Here is a 17,699-nt window from a genome sequence, read left to right on the forward strand (position 1 = left end):
GCTGCCTTGCTTCGGTTTGCCGATGTCAGTCAGTGTCGCTGCTTTGCCTGGACAGGATTGCCAGTCAGGTCAGGTTTCACCACCAAGTGGTTTTAAGATTAACAAGCCACACCACACACTACTGAGATCTCTCAAAAGCTGGTCAACATTGAGAGGCTTCACTCTTTTACATATGAGTGTTTCCGCAAAAAGATGGCTTGGGTCTGAAGAGAAGTCACCTGACTTGAAACAATAACTCTATTTCTCTCTCCACAGATGCTGCCAGACCTACTGAGTTGCTCCAGAATCCTGTGCGCTTGTTTCTGCTGGCTCAGAGGTTGGAACACTACCACAAGACCCTCTTGAGTTTCTACATTGCTGAGCACAAATGAATCCAAAAATGCTCATCAGGTAAGTAGAGTTAGCACCCATTCATATACAATTTCCATTGGAATAATGACTCTTGTGGTGTAGTGATAATGTCCCTCCCTTTGAGCTGGGAGCGTTCAAGCCTTACCTACTCCAGGGGTGAAGTGTGTCATAACATCTTTGAAAAGGTTGATTACAAAATATCTACCATTATCAGGAATTCCAAATGCAAGACCAGATCAGTTGTCTTAGGATAGTCAGTGATTTAAATCTGGAATTTCTAACTTTGTAAGACCAGAAAAATCTCGGTTCAAATCCTGCCCAGTTTTGTGATTTAATTATTGCTACATGTTAAAGATGATTTATAAACTACAACTGGCATCAGGTGCTTGAGATTATTGATCCATTGAGATTTCAAGGATGATCCTTATGTTTAAATATAAACAAATGCAATGTTATTTTTGATGCACAGCACAATCCCAGCTCATGTCCCCACACAGTGTACTTTACATTTGAAATAAAAGGTTTATTTTCCATTTTAAAAAAAATCTTTATTAGTTATAAAATTTTGGTAATAGACTGACTGAACAGGCAGAGATCATAAGATGAAGCTTCCACTGATGAATGTCCAACCTTGCACTATCACATTGGAAAAAAACTTCATTCAAATGTACTCCTACTTCCCTCAAGCTCATTTAATAATTATTATTCTTATTATCCTGAGTCTTATTTGGAAATAACAATCCTGTTTTTAGATAACTCATGTACCCAAACATCCAGGCAAATTGTCAGCTCTACTTTCCCACAAGTCAGCTCAGTTAAAATCTAAAGTAAAGTTGCCATCATCCCAGAGGACCCTATGGTTATTCTCGCTCAACAGACTGAGATGACTGCTGGTGGTTTAACCTGAGTGTCACTGCACCTTAGTTAAGGAGAGAGGTTGAGAAAGAGAGAGTTCTTCATATTAACCTCAGCTTGTACCTACTCTGTTGGCATCACTCTGCATTCCAAACCAGCCTTCCAACCAACTGAGGAGAAAGTGAGGTCTGCAGATGCTGGAGATCAAAGTTGAAACTTTATTGCTGGAACAGCACAGCAGGTCAGGCAGCATCCAGGGAACAGGAGATTCGACGTTTCGGGCACAGGCCGAAGAAGGGCCTTCCTGAAGAAGGGCCTGTGCCCGAAACGTCGAATCTCCTGTTCCCTGGATGCTGCCTGACCTGCTGTGCTGTTCCAGCAATAAAGTTTCAACTTCCAACCAACTGAGCAAACCCAGCCAAGTTGTGTGGAAAATTGAAACCCCATCATGGCAGACTGCAACACTTCTCACAGCATGCTCCTGTGTATTGCAGTTAAGGCCCTTCATGTATTTCTTTTACAAGGAGAATCAGATAAGCACAACTGGGGAGGATCTCCGTGAGAGATAAGGGGCTGATTTTATGCTGTCTCCTGATGGGGCCTTACAATACTGGTGCCAGCTTCTGACAGTTGGAGAATACTATTCATGGTGCTGGACATTAAGGAGGGAAACCATCCCTCAGGGCCGAAGAGGAAGGCAGGTTCAGGAAAACTGGAATCAATGGGTATTGGGGGGCAAAATGTCCGCTGGTTGGATTCACACTTGGTACATAGAAAGAGATTTATTGTTGTTGGAGGTCAGTTATCCCAGCTCCAGGACATCTCCGCAGGAGTTCCTCAGGATTGTGTCCTCAGCTCAATCATCTTCAACTGCTTCATCAATCACCTTCCCTCCATCACAAGGTCAGAAGTGGGAATGATCACCGATGACTGCACAATGTTCAGCACCACTTGCGACTCATAAGGCATTGAAGCAGTCCATGTCCAAATGCAACATGATCTGGATAATATCCAGGCTTGGGCTGCCAAGTGGCAAGTGACAATTGGGCCACACAAATGCCGGGCAATGACCTCCAATAAGAAACAGTCTAACCATCACTCCTTGACATTTAATGGTGTTATCAACATTTAAGCCCTCACCCTCAACCTCCCCGGGGTTACCACTGACCAGAAACTCAACTGGACTCGCCACATAAACACACTGGCTACAACATTAGGTTTGAGGTTAGGAACACTGCAGCGGGTAACTCAACTCCTCACTCCACAAAGCCTGTCCACCATCTACAAGGTACAAGTCAGGCGTGTGATGGAATATCCCACTAGCCTGCATGGGTGCAGCTCCAACAACACTCAAGAAGCTTGACATCATCTAGGACAAAGCATTTGATTGGAACAAGCATTCATTTCCTCTACCATCGATACTCAGTAGTAGAAGTGTGTACTATCTATAAGATGCATGGTAGAAATTCACCAAAGATCCTTGGACAGCACCTTCCAAACCCTCAGCCATTACTATTTAGAAGGACAAAGACAAAGATATACGGAAACACCACCAGCTGCAAGCTCCTCTTCAAACCACTCACTACCCTGACATGGCAATATATTACCGTTCCTTCGCTGTTACTGGGTCAAAATCTTGGAATTCCTCCCTTATAGCATTGTGTGTCAAACCACAGTACAGGGACTACAGCCATTCAAGAAGGTAGCTCACCACCACCTTCTCAAGGGCAACTAGGGATGAGCAATCAATGCTGGCCCAGTGGATGGTGCCAACGTCCCATGTGTGAGTGAGAAAAACACCACAGACCTTGTGGTATAGCAACAGACCTTGTGGTATAGCTGTTAAGGAGGAAGTTTCAGGATTTTGATCCAGTGACAGTGAAGGAACGGTGATACATTTCCAACTCAAGATGATCTGTGACTTGAAGGCGAACTTGCAAATGCGGCTCCCATGTAACTCCTGCCTTTGTCCATCAAGTAATAAGGGTTGCAGGCTTGCAAGGTGTTATTCCAGGGATATCTTGGTGAGATATTGCAATGCATCCTGGATATGGTGCACCCTGCTGCTAACTATAAGTTAGTTATGGAGGGAATGAATGCTGAAGCTGTTGGACAGGGTGCTAATCAAGTGGGCTGCTCAGTCCTGAAAGGGCACTTGAACCTTCTTGAGTGTTGTTGGAGCTTCATCCATCCACCCAAGTGGACAGTATCCCATCAAATTCCTGATTTGTGCCTTCGAGATAGTGGACTGGCTCTTGGGGGGGGGGGGGGGGGGGGTCAGAGTTCCTGGAAAATGTTCAATCCTCCAAAATGGCCTGAATAGAGGATATTGGCAAAGGCTGCTCTGTTAATGGGTCCTCCAGCTTGGTGACTGTTTCTTTTTCTGGATTCTTGTTACAGATTCCAAAAAAAATGGCCTGAGTGGGCCCCTTATGTTTGAGGTGCCTTCTCTAACCCTGGAAAGTGGGATTCTCTGGGGTTTGATCAGTCCTCCAAATTAAAAGGTTTGCCCGTCATCCTCCATGCCAATGTAGGGCTCACCCATGTGAATACTTAACTAAAATTTCTTTTGAAGAGTATTTTCTGATTGAAATGAAACAGACTAACATTTCCTGCAAAATACTATCAATCCAAGGAATAAAACCCAAACCTTTAGCATTGGGAATAAGGTTGCCAATTCTGACTAGACGTTTTCTTGGAGATTTTATCACATGGGTTCTACTTCCAAATATTGCTCCCAGTCAAAAGCCCTTTCCTCTCATCTGTAGTATTGTTCCAACCAATAAAAGGAAGTGTTCAAAACTAAAAAGGATCAGACCATTTTTTTTCAGTATTGATTTTATTTGTCTCCTGGATTTTACTCGAGTTAGTGTCCAGGAGATTACATTCTAATTCTTGGAGATTGCAGGAGAATCCTGGTGAGTTGGCAACTCGATTTGGGAATGGGTGTTGGAGGTGAGAAAGAGTGTGAATGAGACAGCAACAAAGACCTCTATGAGGGAGGGTCCAGAGCTGGGGCAAACCACAAAAACCAGCTTGGATTTATGTTCAAATTTAATCATTGGTAAATCTAGTTCCAAAATTGTGTTTTGGTGTTCTGCTGAGTAGAAAGGATAAAAAACATACGGCCACTTAAAAACAGAAAATGAGAAAGTTGACAACAGAATGTAAGGTCAACAAAATTGTGTTGATTAAATTTTCCTAATACAAGGAAAATGTTGAAGCAAAAAAGAATAGATTAGATTAGATTAGATTAGATTACTTACAGTGTGGAAACAGGCCCTTCGGCCCAACAAGTCCACACCGACCCGCCGAAGCGCACCCACCCATACCCATTCCCCTACATCTAACACTACGGGCAATTTAGCATGGCCAATTCACCTAACTTGCACATTTCTGGACTGTGGGAGGAAACCGGAGCACCCGGAGGAAACCCACGCAGACACAGGGAGAATGTGCAAACTCCACACAGTCAGTCGCCTGAGGCGGGAATTGAACCCGGGTGTCTGGCGCCGTGAGGCAGCAGTGCTAACCACTGTACCACCGTGCCGCCCACAATAATTAGGCCTAAAGCTTTACATCCTAATTAGGCATGCATTTTCCTATAGGGACCAATGAGATATATATAGTGTGTCTTTAAGAAAAGGTCAATCTGAATTTGATTAGAAAAAAGAAAGTTAGAAAGTCCACATTTTTTAAAAGTCTCTTCAGTGATGGGCTAAAAATAATCTGAATAGATTTCATTGACGTTGCAATGTCAAGCAAAATGACAGCTGGTGTATTTGACTGCAACAAACACATTTTTTTGACTTAAGGATGTTAGAATAGACTTTTTTAAGAGACAAATGGTACACCAAGTTTTCACAGGTTTTAAAATCATTCCAAATTTAAATTCTCTTTTTACTATTATGTACAAATTATTTCAAGGCATCTATTAACTTGCGTTTGAACATTCAAAGTAGTGTGCATTGACCATATCTCAATAATCACCTCCCAGAGTGACACAATGGCTCAGTGTTTAGTAGCCAGGTTCAATTCCAGTATCGAGCAACTTTCTGAGTGGAGTCTGCACATTCCATCCATGTCTGTGTTTCCTCTGGGTCCTCCCACAGTCCATGTGCAGGTTAGGTGGACTGGCCATGGGAAATTGCCCATCGTGCACAGGAATATGCAGGTTAGGTTGATTAGCCATGGGAAATGTTAGATTACAGGGATAGGGTGGGGGTGGGGGGAGTTCTGGGTGGAATGCTATTTGGAAGGTTGGTGTTAACTCAATGGGCCAAATCACTTGCTTTCACATTCTAGGGATTCAATTAATTAAAAAGAAATCATTCTCAGGCTGTCAGCATCAGTGGGATTGTCAACATATAAAGTCCATGCCTAATTCTCCCAAATAGTTGTTACTGGGTCTTCTTGAACATTCTTTGTAGTGGTGCTTTGCTGTTAGTGAAGGGTTACTCTGCCAAATTATGCTTTGAAAGGGTGGTCATGGCATTAATCAACTCAAGCCTCCCCAATACTCTTGACCCACTCCAATTTGTCTTTCAGACCAACAAACCCATGCCAGATGCCATATCACTTGCCCTTCACTTGTCCCTACAACATCTTGAAACCAAGAACAGCTATGTAAGAATCCTACAGTTCAGCCTTCAACACTCGAGACTGATTACTAAACTTAGTAATCTCGGACTAAGCCCCACTCTCTGCAACTGGATCCTCAGTTTCCTGACCCACAGGCCACAGTCAGTGAAGACTGGGGACAATATTTCATCCTCACTAACACTCAACACTGGAGCTCCCTAAAGGTGCGTACTCAGCTCCCTACTGTACTCACTATATACCCATGACTGTGTCACCAAATACCAGACTAATGCCATTTACAAGTTTGCTGATGACACCACCATAGTTGGTTGAATCTCAGATGGCGATGAAACAGACTACAGACGGGTGGTGGAAGACCTGGAAAAATGTTGCACTGAGAACAACCTAGCTCTCAATACCAGCAAAACCAAGGAACTCATTATTGACTTTCAGCAGTATGTTACTCATGCCCCCTCCTACACATTAACAGCGCAGAGGTGGAGATCGTCAAGCTCCTGGGAGTGGTCATTCACCACAAGCTTTCTTGGACTCTTCATGTGGACGCTGTGGTTACAAAGGCCCAACAATGTCTCTTCTTCCTCAGGCAGCCGAGGAAATTTGGCATGACAGCGAATACCCTTGCCAACTTATATAGGTGCGCCATCGAGAGCATTCTGTCTGGATGTATGGTAACTGTACCATTCAAGATCGAAGACGGTTACAGAGAGTGGTGAACTCGCCCCGGACAATCACAAAGGCCAACCTCCCATCTACCAGACCCCGCTGTCAAGGAAAGGCTGCCAGCATTCTCAAAGATCCATCCCACCCTGGCAATGCTTTTCTCCAACCTCTGCCATCGGGGAGAAGGTACAGAAGCCCGAACACATGCACCAGCCGGTTTCAAAACAGTTTCTACCCTACTATTGTTAGAATACTGAATGGACTCACAAACTCTTAACATTCGCCTGTACCTGTGTTTTTGTTTTTGCCGCTGTTTACCTATTATTTACTTATATATGCTACTTAACTATGTGGTTGGCCTGTATTGCTCGCAAGACAAGGCTTTTCACTGTGCCTCAGTACACGTGACAATAAATCAATTCAATTCAATTCAGAAGACCCTTCTGATCCAACCATGTTATTGTGGGTCTGGAATCAGACCCTGGACTGGGATGTAGATTGCACAGGTCATTTCCTGTTCATGATGAGCAGCCAGAGGAAGTAGTAGAGGCGGGTATAATTAGAACAGAACATTAAAAAGACATTTGGACAGGTACCTGGATTGGAAATGTTTATAGGGATATGGGCTGAATGCTGGCAAATGGGATGAGTTGGGCTGAAGGGCCTGTTTCCATACTGTATGATTCCATAGCCTGTTGGTTTTGCATGACAACCTTCCAGCTTCATGGACATGTCAATCTGATACAGGCGCTTATGGTTGAACTCAAAATGCCTGGGAGAATATGAATCCAAGTCATCTGATTCATTCAGAATCAACATCAAGACAACCTGGGTCTAGGATGACTGAAAAAAAAATTATTGCAAATGAGTTACTCACGTCATGGCCTGGTAAATTGATTCAACTCCATAGCGCATTGCAAATTCATCCACGATTTCTTGACCAAAATCTTCAAAGTAGACCTTCCACGCTTCATCGCCTTTCACTTGCGGGATTTTCACAATACCATTATATTTTGTTTCAGTTAGGTGAGTGAATAGGCTCTGAAGAAAATAAGAGGAAGACTAAATTTGTGCATTGTATTTCCAGCCTTCTCGATCATTATATTCAATGCCAGAGACCCACAGAATTATCCTATTCACACTGCCTAAGCACTACTTTCATTTCAACACATATTATAATCTTTCTCCTTGTGTTTTCGAAAAATAAAACTGAACAAAGACAGGCCCAGGGTGGTGATTTATTTCTGGCAGTCACTGCTTACATACAGTATCAGATATTCCATTCAGTTGACTGCAAATGAGGTGAATGTCAATTGCTGTATATTACAGATACCCTCCTGTACTGCTCCACCATAAAGACAATACATTACAGTGGTATGTTTGTAGAAGTGGTTTTAATGAACAATAAAATGTTTTCTAATAATTAGATTAGCAGATAAGGCCATTAACCAGCTATCAGAGTCATAAGAAATCTATAGCATAGACAAAGGCTTTTCGGCCCCAGTGTCTCTCTGCTGGTCAAAACAATCACCTAACTATTCTAATCCTATTTTCTAGCACTTGGCCCATGGTCTTGTGAGCAAGGGCACATCTAAATACTTCTTAAATGGTACAAGGGTTTCTGCCTCTTACCACTCTTACAGGCAGTGAGCTCCAGATTTCCACCAGTGTCTGGATGAAAATGTTTCTCCTCAACCTTCTAAACCTTCTCCCCTTTATTAAAGCATTTGACAAGCTCCCTAATGGTAACTGATTCAGAACATTAATTTACATAGCATCCATGCTAAGTTGGTAATCTGGATACAAAATTGGCTCAGCCTTGGAAGACAGAGGGTAGTTGTGGAGGGTTGTTTTTCTGACTGGAGGTCTATGCCAGTGGTGTTCCATAAGGATCTGTGCTGGGCAAAGCTGCTTGCAATTTATATAAATGGTTTGGATGAGAGTGTAAGTGGTCTGATTAGTAAGTTTGCAGGCCATACAAAATTGATGGATGTGGATAGTGAGGCAGGTTATCAAAGGGTACAGCAAGATATAGATCAACTGTGAAGGTGAGTAGAGAAATTGCAGATGGCATTTAATTCAGGCAAGTGTGAGGTGATGTATTTTGGGAAGTCAAATGCAGAGGAAAATATACAGTAAATGGCAGCATCCTTCAGTGCATTGATATACAGAAGGATCTTAGGATGCAAGTCCACAGCTCCCAGAAAATGGCAACACAGTGGATAAGGTGGTAAAGAGGGTATAAGGCATGCTTGCCTTCATTGGGTAGCCGTGATATGGAGGTGCTGGTGTTGGACTGGAGTGGACAAAGTTAAAAATCACACAACACCAGATTATAGTCCAACAGGTTTATTTGGAAAAATAAACAAAGCGGGTACCGTTGGTAAATTTCAATCTAAATGAAAAAACACTCTGGAGCCTAGCAGGCACATTTGGAAAATTTTTGCGTATTTCAAAAGTTATGAAACATTAAACACAATAGCTGTATGATGTTGCCTTACCTCGTGTAAACATGTGTACTGCACATGATATGGGGCCACTTTCTCCTCGCCTTTAATTTCAACACTGATTTTCATTCTAATGGCGCCAGAAACTGCCGACTTGTCAGTTCTCTTCTCTGCGAAGAAGAAATACAGCCCATAATTCTGAGATATTCCACACTGCATCAAAATATCTTGGTGCTCATTTAAATGTTAATGATTTATAAATAGCATGAACGTGATACATTAGTGAAGTCCCTAAAGACTGTTCATCTCATCTTTCATTCAGATAATAGCAGTTACTCATATTGCAATTTGATGCTTCAAGCTAAGAATTATTTTATGATTCTCATTTGCATATGCTCAAAAGTAACTTTAGCAATCGAAAAACACAACAGTATGAATTACAGTCAGATCCTGTTGCAGAAAAATAGCGAGGCAAAGGAAGATTGGATTGTGTGTAAAGACGGATATAAATGGAAAGTTGGAAAGAAATTTTTTTAAAAACCCACACATGTTTAATCATTTATGAAGTGTAGGAATGAGACTCCATGGTTTCAGCTCTTGCTGTTCTGGGCTGAACAGATGAAGTGACATTAAAGGGAAATAAATGTCATTATTAAAAAGGTCCTTGCATTGTTAAATACTGGCCTTAACTCATGTAGTCAGTTCAAATGGCAATTAATATGCAAACAAATGCAGCTTCTTTTTTATTTGATTTGACGATGAATTCACTCTCTTTAACTCATCTTCCTTCTTACTCCTTCTCATGGTTATTTCTCAATCCTGCCATCTCATTGATTGAAGAGATACAAGCCTGTTTGCCCTGTTCACTCAGATCCCACATGTCCTGTTTCCTCACCAGATCATCAAATGCTCATATTATCAATAACTTTCTGGGCAATTTTTCTTTGAACTGAAGAGCCCTCTCGTAACATATTCTGGCCCAAAACTTAATGAGATTCAGCCAATTAAATTGAATCTCCAGCCATGTTCTTTGTTATCTTCACACATTACAGATTGCCATCATAATTCTTAAATTATATTCTCCTCAGATTTTATAGGTGTTCTGAAAATAATTGCCAAGTTTTTTGCTTTTAACGATGTTACATTTGGCCTGACTCTAGTTTTGCTTCTGTTAATTGTTATTTAATTGGCCCAAGCACGTCTTCAAACTTAGAATATTCGTGCAATCCCTCCCCCAAATCTGGCTTTTGATTTACTGATCAGCCTGCACCCTGTTCCAATTGTTACACTCCTGCATGGTGAATCCTAGTTAGACCCAACGCACCCTGTCAATATTCGATAAATTCCTGCTGCTATGCCCAGCGGTTACTCTGGGTAAATATCTGTTTCTGGTTTCTCTCGAGTCTTGGAGTCAGTTTTTGCTTCTCACTCACTTTGCTCCTGTGTTCTCATTTCCAGATGCACTGCCCAAATATCTGAAACCAAAGTAGCGAATTCTATCTTCTTTGGGGGACCCCAGTGCCTGAATCACCAGGGGGAATGCTACCTTTTACCAACAAGTGACAGTTAGCAAATAATCAGAGTTTCACAATCGAACAGTAAAGTACTTTGCAAACTTGCATCACTCTCAAAACCAGTTTCTCATTATTCATGCTCCATAAGATGCTGCCCATATCTAGACACACAGCAAATCCCAACCATCCATTTTACCTAAATCCTCACTGATCAACATTGGTTCCAGTTTGGTTATTCCGAAATTTTAAATTCTCATGCTTGATTTGTAATCCCTCCATGGTCTCACCTTCTCAATATCTTTAATGTCCTCAATCCTGCAAAATCAGTAAGACCTTAAACTGCTTGCCTTATATGTTGCCCTGATAATAATCACTCCACATGGGTTGCCCTGCCTTCAACTTGTTAGACTGAATCCTGGAATTCTCTCCATTAACTCCTCTTCTTTGTTAATTGTTTCTCTACCTGTAAGACATGCCTTCAAACCTAACTCTTTGACCTAGCCAGCCTTAAAACCTAACTCTTTGACCTAGCCAATCTGTTCTAATATCTCCTTGTGTGGCTACAATGTAAAGCAACTTGGGACGTTTTCCTGTATTAATGCAAGTTTTTGTTGATATCAGTATAAACAGCTGATAGCAAAAAATGGATGATGCATGGAAAGTGGCTCCTATTAATTAGAAAGATTTACGACAATTAATTTAATTCTTACATCAACTCCATATGCAAGTAAATACACTATCACTCATCCCACTTTCTAAACCTGCCATGCTATCTGAAATGATCAGTTTAGTACCAAATTGGGACATGTTACATTGCAACTGAAAGCTGAGTAGGACTTGACTAAACTCATTTCACATGAGATCGTTACAGCTGGAAGAATCATTTACCCTGTTTCATTTGAATCCAAATGGCTTCTTTTTTCACTCATGGGATGTGGGAAGTGGGCATCGCTGGCTGCTTGTTGCCCATCCCTAGTTGCCCTTGGTGGTGGTGAGCTGCTTTTTTGAACAGCACATGAACTGCATTGGTTCAAGGCAGCAGCTCTCCACCACCTTCTCGAGGGCAAATAGGGATGGATGAGAAGCGATGCCCAGGTCCTGTCAGGGAAGAAAACATTAAAATACCAGCCCAGCACCCACCTAGTTCCAATCCCTTTCACATGTACCATTACTACTAAGAGTTCTACATGTAATGTCTGTCCATAAAAATACCACTAATGATTATTGTGCTCAATTTGCCATTTGCTAGGTAAAAATCACAAGTTTCATCAAACAACAGAAAGATCAAACAATAGCAAAGATGAAAGAGATAAATTGCATTGCGGTATAATTGAGCAGATGCAATAAGCGATATACAGAGTGCAGTATCCTCTGGGGTTTGATTGTTATGAAAGCAAGTGTAAGTCAATAACAAAGATGTGGTAAGTGCTGCTTTAAGTTTTATACCTATTGTAAAAAGGACTCAAAGACAATTAATGAAAGAAAATATAAAAAGCTTTGTAAAGGTAATTATGTCAATGATAGTAAAATGGTATAGCTTTGTTCAGAGCAGAACAGAACTGAATTTAAAATTTTCACAGAGTAGAGAACTATCATGTGACAACAGATATAAAAAAATCATTGTGTGGTGTACCTAGTACAAACTGCAGAAGAAAAGTGAGTTACCGACTAAGCTGGAATGACAGGTTAGAGCACATCCGCTTTATTGAATCAACTCCTCCAGACAGTCATGTCCAAAAGCAATTCTAACTGCATCTCCCTACCCGAGCTGCCTCTTAGAGAGAGCTTGGATTCAGTCTGCTCCTTTTAGCATCAATGTGTTTGATTGAATAAGCTTGCAGCTGGTCAGTCAGACAAAGGTGTAGTCCTTTTCTTCCACTGGTGGGAGTGTCACTGGTGACCACTGCCAGCACTTGTCTGTGTTGGTTTCCTCCCACAGTCCAAAGATGTGCAGGTTAGCTGGATTGGCCATTCTAAATTGCCCAAAGTGTTTGGTGCATTAGTCAGTGGGAAATGGGTCTGGGTGGGTTCCTCTTTGCAGGGTTGGTGTGGACTTGTTGGGCCTGTTTCTACACTGTAGGGAATCCAATCTAATTTGACATAATGCCATGTCCTTACTAAGTTTGGGTGAATAAACATTGAAATAAATTATGGTTTGATTGTCCAGTTAGAAGTTATCAGACATTTATTGCACAATATTTACTAAATTAGAAGCACCTACAACTTGAATTAACAGGCATCAACAATTCTTAGCTGCGGTAATGTAGCTCTCTGCAGTCTCTAAGATTATATGAAAATGTGAAAATAACTCTAATAACTTTCCTATATAGATGCTCGAAGTCAAAATTAACAAATGCAGACATCAGAAAGTGTTTCCAACCATGAGAGTGATCAATGAATAGGATGAACAGAAGAGTAGATGCAGAAATTTGGAATTAAGAGTTAATTGGATATGTGTACAGGAGGGAATTTCAAGTCAGTCTGGATAGCTGAACTGTGATAGGCTAAATTAATTTTCTTATTTATAATTTGTTATGCTACAATTTGTTTTCAAATCTTTATTGCTTGACTTACATCCTACTTCAGATATTGTATAGATCTGTAAAATTATATAAAGTCATCTGGCTCCACAAAACACTTTTACATAAAACATGGGTAAACTGATGCTTGCAAAAGCTCAGAAGCACTGGTATATGACAAAAATCCTCCAGTTCATCTGCAATTTCACCTTAGTCTAGATTTGATGCAGTAAAGAATTCTATTTCGGATGCCAAGCAAATTAAAAAGGTTTGTAAATCATTCCAATTTAGTCTACTCGGGCTCTGGATGGGCAATTCAAGAAAACTTGTAACTTTTATCTCATTTCATTCCAGCAGATGTGCGTACAGTTGGAGATTATAACTTTATTATGGTGGCAATTGGTTTTTTATTGTGGAATAATGATAAATTCACTGAGGGTGAACAGCTAAGAAATTAGGTTACAGCCTACAGTCACAAAAATGTGAAAAAGCATTTATGCAGATGTAATAAAATTCCAAAAGCACAACTAAAATAAATTGAAAATTTAAACATAACATGGATATCTGAACTGCAAGACTCTAATCTGCGAGAGGAGTTCAGAAAATATTCTTAACCAAGGGAATAAAGTACTTTCCAAACTATCTAAACAAAATTAATTATAGCCTTTTGCTAACTCCATCTAAGTTAGATAGATAAATATTTATATTGCATTCTTCCTCCGTGAGTTGAAAGATATTCTGTTACGTAACATGGACATTAAACTACATAGAGAATAACTTGTATAATTCCAGATATATTACTCCGAAGAGTACAATATACAGGATTACAAGCTTAAGGACGATAGAGACCTTATATGGACATAGCCAGGATTGTCACCCCGCATGTAACTATGTTTGATGTCAAGGAACAAATGCAGGCAGTAGGCAGTAAACAATTCTTTGCTAAATTGATAGAATTTTAAATATCGCAGATGAATGTGATGGTGTAGATGTTGGTTGTGTACGTACATTGTAACCTGATTGCAAGTAGAAAAAAAAAAGACTATTTCAACAACATAAACATTGGAAAAACAACCATCTCACGTGAACTGGCATGCATGTGCACCCAAAGTTTAATCTGTGTCACCTTCAATTCTCAAGGGTGACCCATGCAATAATATGGACAAAACACTATTAAACTGGATGGAGTGAAGGATAGTGGATAGTTTGGATTAATTTGTTGAGGAATATTTCCATTAAATGAACTGAAATATACCTTAAGTACCATTAAAGTCAAACTGAATACCTTATATCGTGCATAATTTGCTTTGATTCATTAAATTTATAATTCACCCGAATTTCATCATGCTGATAAGAGTATGTAAAGGTGAACAAACCCGCTTTCATGTTTAAATATTCATGAAGAACAATGGGCAAAAGTAATTAACTGTGAGCCAACTTTGTTCCAATTTGATGTTTTAATATATTAGTGTGAATATAATGCTTTTAATCTTTCATTTTTAGTATGCATTCAAGGACTGTAGGTATCACTGCCTGGCCCATCATTTATTGCCTATTCCTGGTTGTCCTTGAGAGCTGTGGTATGCTGGCTTCTTGTACTGTCTATACAGTACAGCTACAGTCCATTTCATGTGGGTAAAATGCTGTCAGGAATGGATCTCCAGGATTTTGACTGGGTACCACTGAAGGAATGGCAATATGTTTCCAAGTCAGGATGGTCAGTGGCTTGGAGAGGAACTTGCAGGTGGTAGTGTTTCTATGTATCTGCTGCCCTTGTCCTCTAGATGGTGGTGGTCATGCTCTTGGAAGGCACTGTCCAAGGACCCTTGGTGAATTTCTACAGTACATCTTGTAGATGGTACACACTACTACTTCTGAGCAGAAGGGAATGAATAAATGTGGATTTCTTTTTTTAAATTCCTTCATGAGATGTCAGCACCATTAGCTGGGTCAACATTTATTGCCCATCCATAATTGCCCTTGAGAAGGGGGAAGGGGAATGAGGTGTTGCAGTCAATTGGTTTTAGGTAGATCCATAATGATATTACAGAGGGAGTTGCATTCTTTTGACTCAGTGACATTGAAGGAATGATAGTCTCCAAGCCACTCATCATTGCTTAGAGATATAACTTACAGATAGCAGTGTTCTCATTTATCCACTGCCATTGTCCTTTTAGCTGGCTGTGGTGGTAGCTGGAAGATGCTGATTAAGGAGCCTTGGTAAATTTCTGGAGATGTATTGTCAATAAAATGAGTTGCTTTGTCCTGGATGGAGTCAAGCTTCTTAAGTCTTGTTGGAACTGGAGTCATCCTGACACACTGCTGACCTTGTAGATGGTGGGCAGACTTTGGGGAGTCAGGAGGTGAGTTACTGGCTGCAGTATTCCAAGCCTACTCTTGTAGCCACTGTGCTTATGTGGTGAGACCAGCTGAGTTTCTGGTCAATGGCAACCCCCAGAATGTTTATAGTGGGGGATTCGATTATGGTAATGCCATTAAAGATCATGTTATGCTTAGATTCTCTCTTGTTGGAAATGGTCACGGTCTAGTACTTGTGCGGCACAGATGAAACTGCACATTGTGGCATAAAGTAGCTAATGTAGGGATAAGAGAGAAAAGAAAAGAGCAAGAAACAGAAATGTAAGGAGACTAAAATTACATAAATCTAAGTAAGGTTAACCTGAAAATTAGTGCCAAACCATTTAGGAATTAAAATCCAGAAGATCTTTTCCCATAAAATATTGAGAATCTGGAGCACTCACCCAAAAGGTTGGAATCAATTAAAATTCTTAAGACTGATGACATTTTTCTGTTGGGAATGGGTAATAAAAGGTAACGATCAAACAAAAGCAGATAAAATGAAGTTCAAGTACAGACCAGCCATGATCTATTAGAATCATAGAATATGCTCATGGGGCTAAAATTGTTATTCCATTTAAGCACTTCAGTAGAGGCCAAAACGTCACTGTAGTACTTTACAAGTAGGCATCAATAAATAATCACATACCTAAGTTGTACCAGACATCCATCTCACCGCTCAGTGTTCGTACTTCAATAATTGTTTGTCCAAGGAAATCATCTGATTCTTTCTTGAAATGCTGCTTAACCCGAGATTTAATATCATCATCTTCATCCCAAACTCTAACTTTTATTCTATCGGTGGAATTATGACACTCACTGTCCATAAATAAAACAATAAAGATTAAAAGCATACTATGGCATTGAACGCCACATTAGCGAATCTCGTTCTTATTTCAGGTAATAAAGAGATATTTATAAATGAAGTATCTTCTTTTTAACAAAAATAAGAAGTGGTTTGTTGGACTATAAATAAAACTTTCCTAAGAGCAATTAAGCTATGTTAGCCATCCCAAAAATAATATTTATTTATGTTTAGCTACGCATTGTGGCTTAGAAAACATATTTCTCCTATCATTGCAAATTTTCTTGAACAATTATCCAACATAAAACCAAATGAGACATCAGAGAAACCACTGCCAATGGTAGAGATTGAGCTTTGGAGTTAGTTAGATTCTGTTGCTGTGTGTGACCAGAATAAATTTCGGTCTGCAGTATTCTTCTACAACATGAGCCATTAAGATGATGAAAATATAGGTAATGTTTACAGTAATTAAGCATAAATAAGGCAAATTTCAGTCAAAACAAAGTAAATATAAAAACTCATTATTTCATATTTTCTCACCATGATTTAAATATTACAGGAGTTAATTTACTTTGAGGAAAAAAACTAAGAAACTAATTTGGTGCAGCTGACTGAAACCATGAAATTAATGGTTAATTTGCAGTTTCTGTAACTTGAGACTCAACACTTCAATAAGTATATTCAACAAGACACAAGTTAAAAAAAAATTCAAACTAGAAACAGCTATTGCCCATCTGCAGCCAATTAATGGCATTTTAACTAAAGTTTACTCAATTCAATAAGTATCTCAGAGGGTTACTGCAATTACTTATAGTGCACGATAATACCCTTAGCCTTCACTTTTAATTTAATGTAACAGTGTTTCAGTCACTTGCAGAATTCTCTGTGTAGTACTGTCATTTCAAACAGTCATTCACATACAAAATGGAGATGTTTTCACTACAGATGTAACAATCTCAGTTAGTACAGAATGCAGTCTTCACCAATTTGGCTAGTGAATATTCTGAGGCTCATTGAGCTCGGCATTCTCTTATATATAGAGTTTAAATCATTATTCATCTATGCCAACTGAAAGTATGGCGGAATATTGCATGAAGTAGCACTGAACATTTAATAGGTTCAGATTTTCTTTGTAAATATGGTTTCTCTTGTCGGTCTCAAGTGATTCAGTTTCTGTAATGCACCCTTGTCATCAGTAGAGTATGCAAAACAACAACTGCAATCATATGATAACAGAAAATGGAGCAGCAGGAATAAATAAAAAGTAGTGACAAGCTATTTAATGAACTTTGTAAATTAGGGGGAAGAAACAGAAGATAAGGAATGACTTGCTGAGATTTCGCTTGCAAACATTTGCATACAATAAATCTCCACAGGATTACTAGATTCTCTCTAAGCTGGAAGATACGGCTCTGAATAACCAGAATGGTTCATTGCACTTGCCTACTCGAGCACCATTAAAGATGGCATTAACATTAAGACTGATGAATTCCGGAGTAAGTGACCCTTTAGCAGTATGGAAAGTGATAAATACTGCTGAACAATCTATTTGGTCCTGAAAATTAATTCTACAAATGTGGGAACTCAT

General features: G+C 39.9%; 1 protein-coding gene across 6 annotated transcripts in view; it reads right to left on the reverse strand.

Annotated features, from left to right (window-relative positions):
* unc13c (unc-13 homolog C (C. elegans)) overlaps positions 1-17,699 on the reverse strand; it is a 582,280-nt gene that overhangs the window by 213,584 nt on the left and 350,997 nt on the right. For all 6 annotated transcript variants that reach the window (XM_087981434.1, XM_087981433.1, XM_087981432.1 and 3 more), the window contains 3 exons: positions 15,956-16,125; positions 8,970-9,085; positions 7,346-7,509 (listed from right to left, as the gene is read on the reverse strand). In XM_087981434.1, coding sequence (XP_087837560.1) covers positions 7,346-7,509; positions 8,970-9,085; positions 15,956-16,125 — 450 coding nt within the window. The remainder of the gene's footprint in view (positions 1-7,345; positions 7,510-8,969; positions 9,086-15,955; positions 16,126-17,699) is intronic.

This window comes from Chiloscyllium plagiosum, unplaced genomic scaffold (assembly GCF_037043375.1).
Source record: "Chiloscyllium plagiosum isolate Xiang-an unplaced genomic scaffold, Cpla_swu_hap1 HiC_scaffold_39, whole genome shotgun sequence".
Classification (NCBI taxonomy): domain Eukaryota; kingdom Metazoa; phylum Chordata; class Chondrichthyes; order Orectolobiformes; family Hemiscylliidae; genus Chiloscyllium; species Chiloscyllium plagiosum.